At 49.3% G+C, this 8373-nt stretch overlaps 1 protein-coding gene across 1 annotated transcript in view; it reads right to left on the reverse strand.

Annotated features, from left to right (window-relative positions):
* Positions 1-267: 267 nt before the first annotated feature.
* The window catches only part of LOC143280047 (uncharacterized), a 15216-nt gene continuing 7110 nt past the window's right edge, over positions 268-8373 (reverse strand). Inside the window, exons 3-7 of the mRNA XM_076584525.1 lie at positions 7278-7460; positions 6292-6468; positions 2972-3118; positions 2186-2449; positions 268-776 (exon numbers count right to left, since the gene is read on the reverse strand). Of these exons, the coding sequence (XP_076440640.1) occupies positions 555-776; positions 2186-2449; positions 2972-3118; positions 6292-6468; positions 7278-7460 (993 nt within the window). The 3' untranslated portion in view covers positions 268-554. The remainder of the gene's footprint in view (positions 777-2185; positions 2450-2971; positions 3119-6291; positions 6469-7277; positions 7461-8373) is intronic.

Here is an 8373-nt window from a genome sequence, read left to right on the forward strand (position 1 = left end):
CAATGGCCGGTTCTCCGAACACCACACATGTTTTCACAAAAGGCCACTTCATTGCTTGGTTGAAACGTCTTCATGTACAAAGACCAATGCATTTGCAACAATTAACGCACACGCACAAAAAAAAAAAGTTCCGAATACGGGAGAATGTTTAAATATTACCAAAAACATTTCAGACGAAATCAAAAAAGGTTTATTGGTGGTGATGTTGGGAGAGAGAGAGAGAGAGAGAGAGAGTGTGTGTGTGTGTTCTTTGTTCTTTGTTTTCGGGGGGGGGGGGGGGGGGGGATAAAGTTTTGTTTAATCATTATGAGGACTGAACATGATTGTATTCGGCCTTTTCAAATTCAAATCTTCACCAGTACAATCGGGGTATTAGTGTTGCTGTTGTTTCTTTGCTTTGTTTTGTTTTTCTGTTGTTGTTGTTGTTTCTCTTTGGGTAGGTAAAAAAAACCCAAAAAAAACAACAACAAAACATGCCCGGCCACAGAACAGCACAAGGACTATAATACACTGACAGCAGTTCACGACTGAGTCGGTTGCAGCCTGAGCATCGATCAGCCCAGAGGTTTCTTTTTGCCCGGAACGATGCGGCGCGAGTTCTTGGTGAGGGCGGGAAGGGAGGGTTTGAGGGCTCCCATGTTGTACGTGGGACCCTGGTGCTCTGCAGTCATGTCCCCTCCACCCAACAGCATGTCCTTGATCTCCTTGATGTCTGTGCGCATGCCCTCGTTCTGCTGCCGCAGCACGCGCATCTCCTCCCACTGGCTCTTCATCACCTGCAATCAGACAGTGCCGGGTTCGGTCACAACACTGTGGTGGTTATAGTATTGGAAGAAGGAGGAGGAGGAGAAACGCATGAAGCGGTGTATGTTACTCTCTAGTGAACTCGCGTATTCGAATGTCTGTGCATGGATTCAGTCATAGCCACAGTCACAGACAGACACAGACACACGCACGCACACACACACACACACACACACACACACACACACACACACACACACACACACACACACACACACACACACACACACACACATAGTGATAAAGAGTTTTCTCTATATTAAAATTAATGCTTTGCTTTTCTAAAAAAAACCCAAAAAAACCCCAACTTTTTTCTAAATATTCAGTCATTAGTTTATATGAGTGATTCAATGTAATGTTTAGTGTTAGCATGCAGTATACGTCAAATAATAATCATAGAAATTCCATCCCAGTGTGGCCTCTCGATAACCTAAAACAGATATCGTCCTGTGGACAGCGGGTACAATGGCAGACGAGAGGCTGTGTGTGGGTAGGGATGGGGATGGAGATAACGTGGGGTGTGTCACATGGAGGTAAAGCCTTTAAAACGGCGTGAAATAAAAGGAAAAACAACAGAAAAGAAAAAAAGGAAAGAAAAAGAAATTCCATCCCAGTGCTTTGAATCGTGATTTTTTTCCCCCCAGAAACTACTTTCATACAAATACTTTTTAGCCCCATCATCTGCACCGTTCCAGAGGCATTACTCCCACACTGCTCATTCCGAGTTCCACACACAGTACACGGCCACTCCCGGCTTCGTAGCAATCTCAGTCCACATGGATCCATCGATGTTTGTTCGCAGCCAGGAAGTCATATGTCACAGACGGAGACTCCACTGATGATGAGTCACTTCGGAAGTGACCAGCAGTGCCTGTTCTGATTTAGTATACTGAGGACACCACCTTCTATATACTAAGTCCCATACTGACGACAATAATCGCTCAGTCGCAGCGCCCGACTCAGAGTGGACTGGAGACCGCCACCACTCAGCTCAAACGACAATCCCGAGCAATGAATCTGCCGACACTGAAGACCTCGACAGGGACCCACACAAGGCATGGAAGTGGAGGATGTAGAAACTGGTCACCAAGACAGCTGGGCCACAGAATCTGGGACTGTCCTTTTTTTTTGATATAATGAATGATAAAATTAATGATGATGGTCGTGACAATCGGTTTGTCGCCCACACAAGAAGATACAGCCCGCTCCCCACGCCCCCCCCCCCCCCCCGGCTCTCCCTCCCCCCCCCCCCCCCCCCCTCTCTCTCTCTCTCTCATAACTTTCTTTAAAAAAAACAAAACAAAAAAATACCGCTATATTACAAGCAAAAGCAAGCTCCTATACATAGACTGTATCTTGTTGTGTATAAACATATACCCACATCGCGCATCTTCTCCACCTCGTGCCGCATGGTCTGGTTGGCGCGCGCCAGCTCCTCCTTGAACTTGATGTGGATGTTGTGCTTCTCATGCTCCAGATGGCGCAGCTTGCTGCCCTGCGTGGCGATCACCTCCTTGGCCTTGTACAGCTCCCGCTCCAGCTGGCTGAGGTTGCCGCGCAGCTCCTGCACCTCGTTGTTCAGCCTGTGGATCAGCTCCTCCTTCTCCCGGTACGCCACGCCCGACTCCAGCTTCTCTTTCTCCTCCTGGTCTCAGCGCAGTGAAGTGGTGGGGTGTAGTTAGTGTGGAATGTATTGTGCATAAAACAAAGGTGCAACTCGTCATATTCCTAGACTGAGACGCGCGCGCGCGCGCAAACACACACACACACACACACACACACACACACACACACACACACACACACACACACACACACACACACACACACCTCCGTATCCCACCAACTATCCCCACACCACACTAAAGTATATCCCGTCCCACCTCTCACGCACACACACACACACACACACACACACACACACACACACACACACACACACGCACACACACACACACACACACACAAACGCACATGCACACACACACACACACACACACACACACACACACACACGCACACACACACACACACACACACACACACACACGCACACGCACACACACGCACACGCACACGGACACACACACACACACACACACACACACACACACACACACACACACACACACACACACACCCTGTCTGCTGTCGGTCAGTAACGCACCTGCAAAATACTGAGATTCTTCTGGATGTCGTCCACATACACTTTGGAGTCCTCCACGTCCTTCTGAAGAGCGTTGATGGTGTGCTGCAGGCTGTGAATCTCCGACCGCTTCATGTGGTTCTCCTCCGTCAGGCTCTTGACCGCCACCTGTTTGGCAGTTTACAACAAAATTAATGTGTTGAAGTGGTGACTTTTTATGTATATATTGATTATGCATACAGTGGAGTGATGGCCTAGAGGTAACGCGTCCGCCTAGGAAGCGAGAGAATCTGAGCGCGCTGGTTCGAATCACGGTTCAGCCGCCGATATTTTCTCCCCCTCCACTAGACCTTGAGTGGTGGTCTGGACGCTAGTCATTCGGATGAGACGATAAACCGAGGTCCCGTGTGCAGCATGCACTTAGCGCACGTAAAAGAACCCACGGCAACAAAAGGGTTGTTCCTGGCAAAATTCTGTAGAAAAATCCACATCGATAGGAAAAACAAAAATAAAACTACATGCAGGAAAAAATACAAAAAAAATGGGTGGCGCTGTAGTGTAGCCCGAATTTCACACAGAGAAATCTGTTATGATAAAAAGAAATACAAATACAAATACAAATTAACTTTTCAGTTGTAAGGTGCTACCAATGGCCTGGATGGCGCCCCTCCATTGCTCTTAGAGCCGTTAGGGGATGCTGGGGCGATGGTGGGACGGTATTCTGGTCTACCTCTTATGTTTATAATGGTTGTAGTATAAGCCTACATTGCTTTTTTCCTTAAATCTGCATTAACATGTATAGTGTGTGATTCAAATGCTCGTACATTGTAATTGTTCATTTAGTCTTATCGTAATGTTTTATATAAGGGGTCAAATTTCATCCACTTTACTCAGGCTCCGATGACTTTTTTTTTCACAAAGTGACATTGTATTTACTGCATTGGGCTGTACACATACATATATTTTTGCTCCTGTAATTAATATCATAATCTCACTGTGGCTTTTTTAAATAATCATATTTTTGGTTTACTTATCCCTGCCAAATGCAGTGCTCCTGTTTGGATTATTTGTGGCAAATATAGTGTATGTGATGTTGCATCTTATTGTGACTTGTTTTATGCAGTGTACTTAGTATCGGATCTTTTGTATTTTTCTTGTTCTGTATTTTCATTGCCAGGCAATCTTATATTTAGTTCATGTATATAATGATCCTGTTTTTAAATAGCATGCAGGTCAGTTACTGCCTAAATAGCTTTAATTTTAGGCTCTGGCAGTATAAAAATGTTAAGAAATCATCATCGTGGTGACCTGGTGGGGGTAACGCCTCCGCCCAGGAAGTGCGGGATCGAATCCCCACACTCACCAGAATCCCCCCTTCCATCCCCCCATACCCCCACCCACCCACCCTCCCACACCCCCCTCCCCCCACTTCACTAGACTTTGAGTGGTGTCCTGGACGCTAGTCATTCGAATGAGACGATGAACCTAGGTACTGTGTGTAGTATGCACTTTAAGTCACATAAAACAACACTTAAAGCAACAAGAGACTTGTCCCTGGCACAGTTCTGAAGAAAAATCCACTTTGATAGTATGACTGCTATCTTTTTTGTACTGAACTTGCTATATAATTAACAATTTATAATGACGAGTTTATAGGAATAGTTCTTATTCTGAAATTGTGTTTATCTTGAAATATCTGTTTGTTATTTGTTTTTGTTTTTCTCTGACTCCTCATTGCGTGCCAAATCAAATCGCTGTTGTTGTTTTTAATTACTTGCTTGTGTGTATCAACTTTCACATGTTTTACTTTTTTTTTTTGGTAATCTTTTTCACCCCATCTACTATACCTTGAGTGGTGATCTGGACTCTAGTCATTCGAATAAGAAGAAAAACCTATGTCCGTTATGTGGCATGCACAGTGTGCAAGGAAAAGAACCTACAACAAGAAGAGAGTTGTGCCTGGCAAAAATCTGTAGAAAAATCCACTTCGATGGAGAAGCAAATACACTTGCAGACAGACAAAAAGGGCACGCTGCAGTGTCGTGTTGCGTTGTGTCGCCTTACGTCGCGTTGCATCGCATCGTATTGTGTTGTGCTCTGTTGCGCTGCGTTGGGTTGCATCACATCGCATCGTGTCGTATCTGAACGTATCGTAGCGTACCGTATCATGTCACGTAGTATCTTATCGTATGGTATCCTATCCTATCCTATCATGTCCTATTCTTGCCCTGTCCTGTCCTGTCCTGTCCCGTTCTGTCCTGTCCTGTCCTGTCCTGTCCTGTCCTATCAAATACTGTCCCGTCTCGTCCCGTCCCGTCCCGTCCTGTCCTGTCCTGTCCTGTCCCGTCCCGTCCCGTCCCGTCCCGTCCCGTCCTGTCCTGTCCCGTCCCGTCCCGTCCCGTCCCGTCCCGTCCTGTCATATCCTGTCCTGTCCCGTCCCGTCCCGTCCCGTCCCGCCCCGTCCCGTCCCGTCCCGTCCCGTCCGTCCCGTCCTGTCCTGTCCTGTCCCGTCCCGTCCCGTCCCGTCCCGTCCCGTCCCGCCCCGTCCTGTCCGTCCTGTCCTGTCCCGTCCCGTCCCGTCCCGTCCTGTCCTGTCCTGTCCTGTCCTGTCCTGTCATGTCCTGTCCCGTCCCGTCCCGTCGCGTCCCGTCCCGTCCCGTCCCGTCCTGTCCCGTCCCGTCCCGTCCCGTTCTGTTCTGTCCTGTCCTGTCCTGTCCTGTCCTGTCCTGTCCCGTCCCGTCCCGTCCCGTTCTGTCATGTCTGTCCTGTCCTGTCCCGTCCGTCCCGTCCTCGCGTTCCTATCCTGTCCTACCCTATCCTATCAAATACTGTCCTGTCCTGTCCCGCGCTGTCCTATTCTGTCCTTTCCTGTCCTGCCCCCCACCCCCACCCTACCCTACCTACCATATCCTATCCTATCTTATCCTGTCCTGTCCTCTCCCGCCCTGTCCTATTCTGTCCTTTCCTGTCCTGCCCCCCACCCCCACCCCTACCCTACCCTACCTACCCTAACCTATCCTATCTTATCCTGTCCTGTCCTCTCCCGCCATGTCCTATTCTGTCCTGCCCTGCCCTGTCCTGTCCTGCCATACCCTATCCTATATTATGTTCTGTCCTGTCCTGTCCTAGTATGTCCTGTCCTGTCCTGTTATGTTCTGTGCTGTCCTAGTATGTCCTGTCCTGTCCTGACATACCCTATCCTATTATGTTCTGTCCTGTCCTGTCCTGTCCAGTCCTAATATGTCCTGTCCTGTCCCGTTCTTCCCAACCTTATCCTATCTTATCCTGTCCTGCCCTGTCCCGCCCTGTCCTATCTATTCCCATCGTGCTGTGCTGTATACCTCCTTGTGCCTCAGCTCCTCCTTCAGCCCCGCGATCTGCTGGTCCCTGGTCTGCAGCTTGTGGTCGGCGTCCTGCTGCAGCTGACTCCGCGTGGACTCGTGGTGTCGGGAGTCCACCTGCAGGCGGAGTCTGAGGGCGTCGATCTGCTGCACCAGGCTTCGGTTCACCACCATAACCTGCCGTCAGATCAGCAGTGTGTCGGTATTGTTTGTTTTGAATTGAAGGGGGGGTTACAATGCAATGAATGAGTTCTCTGTCTCTGTGTTTCTCTGTCTGTCTGTCTGTCTGTCTATCTCTCTCTCCTTCCATCACTCTCTTCCACCCTTTACCTGGTCAACAACGGAGAAGTCTCCCCTCCGTCTCTCTCTCTCTCTCTCTCTCTTCCCATCTCTTTCTCTATACCCTCACCCTCTCACACACACACACTCTCTCTCTCTCTCTCTCTTTCTCTCCTCTCTCTCTCCTTCTCTCTCTCCCCCTATCTCTATCCCTCTTACTCTCTCTCTCTCTCTCTCTCTCTCTCTCTCTCTCTCTCTCTCTCCCTCTTTCCTTCAGTCTCTCTCCTGCCTTCCATCCCCTCTCCCAGCCTTTACCTGGTCCACCACGGAGATGTCTACCATCTCTCTCTCTCTCTCCCCCCCCCTCTCTCTCTCTCCCCTCTCTCTTTCTCTCTTCCTCTCTCTCTCTCCCCTCTCTCTCTTTCCCCTTCTCTCTCTCCCTCTCTCTCTCTTTCCTCTCTCTCCTCTCTCTCTCTCTCTCCCTCTCTCTCTCCCCCTTCTCTCTCTCTCCCTCTCTCTCTCTCTCCTCTCTCTCTCCCCCCCCTCTCTCTCTCTCACACACTGTCTTTCTCTCCTCTCTCCTTCTCTCTCTCCCCCTCTCTCCTCTATCCCTCTCTCTCTCTCTCTCGCTCTATCTCTCCCCCTCTCTCCTTCAATCACTCTCTCCCGCTCTCCCTCTACTCTCTCCCACCCTTTATAATTATTACCTGGTCCACCATGGAGAAGTCCTTGGGGGAGCTGGGCTGACTGGACCAGGCCACGGGCACCCCACCAGCACCACCACCAGAGTCCCCCGACGCCCCACAGGCCTCCGTCTCCTCCCCGCCCCTCCCCGGCGTCGTCGCCTGTAGACTCTGACCCACGACGTTCATGCTGCCTTTGGTCGTCGTCTGTGCAGAACGGGAGGAAGGACGGAAGGAAGAAAGAAAGGAAGGAAGGAAGGAAACAGAGGGTAGGTCTGTATATGGGGGTATTCGTGTTGATTAATTGTGTGCTAACTTCAGTCATTATATTTCTAAGTGTTGGATTTGTGAACCAGCTGGGAGCTTGCTTCTGGTTGTGGTATAGCGCTGGTTTTTTTTTAAACTCATCTTTATCATCATTACTACGACTATTACTACTACTACTGCTGCTGCTGCTGCTGCTACTACTGCTATCATCATCGCTAGTAGGAGCAGCAGCAACAGCAGTCGTAGCAGCAGGAGCTGTAGTAGTAGAGGTATTTGGTCAGGAAGGATGCAGCAGAATGAAAACAAAACAACAGACATCAAAGGCAGGTGCCAGCATGGTGCATCAGATACGGATCGAGTATCTCTGGCCCCCATATCACTACAGCCATGGACATCACACACACACACACACACACACACACACACACACACACACACACACACACACACACACACACACACACACACACACACACACACACACACACACACACACACACACACACACACACACACACACACACACACGAGATTTGACCCCCAGTGGCTCCGTCACTGTTATTGTACTGCTCTGGAAATCTGCGGAGACAGAAGAGAGTGGCTGAGACATCAGTGCAAACAGGTACCAGAGCATGAAAGGATAGGAGAAAGAAGGGAAAGATTTCACCAGATTTTATTCATTTGTTCAACCATCCCCTTGGGGTATAAGGGAGGGGAGAAGGGGACAGCAATAGCCGAATAGCTAAAGTGTTGGACTTTCAATCTGAGGGTCCCACGTTCGAATCTCGATGGCGCCTGGTGGGTAAAGGGTGGAGATTTTTCCGATATCCCAGGTCAACATATGTGCAGACCT

The sequence above is a fragment of the Babylonia areolata genome, chromosome 3 (genome assembly GCF_041734735.1).
Source record: "Babylonia areolata isolate BAREFJ2019XMU chromosome 3, ASM4173473v1, whole genome shotgun sequence".
Taxonomy (NCBI): Eukaryota; Metazoa; Mollusca; class Gastropoda; order Neogastropoda; family Buccinidae; genus Babylonia; species Babylonia areolata.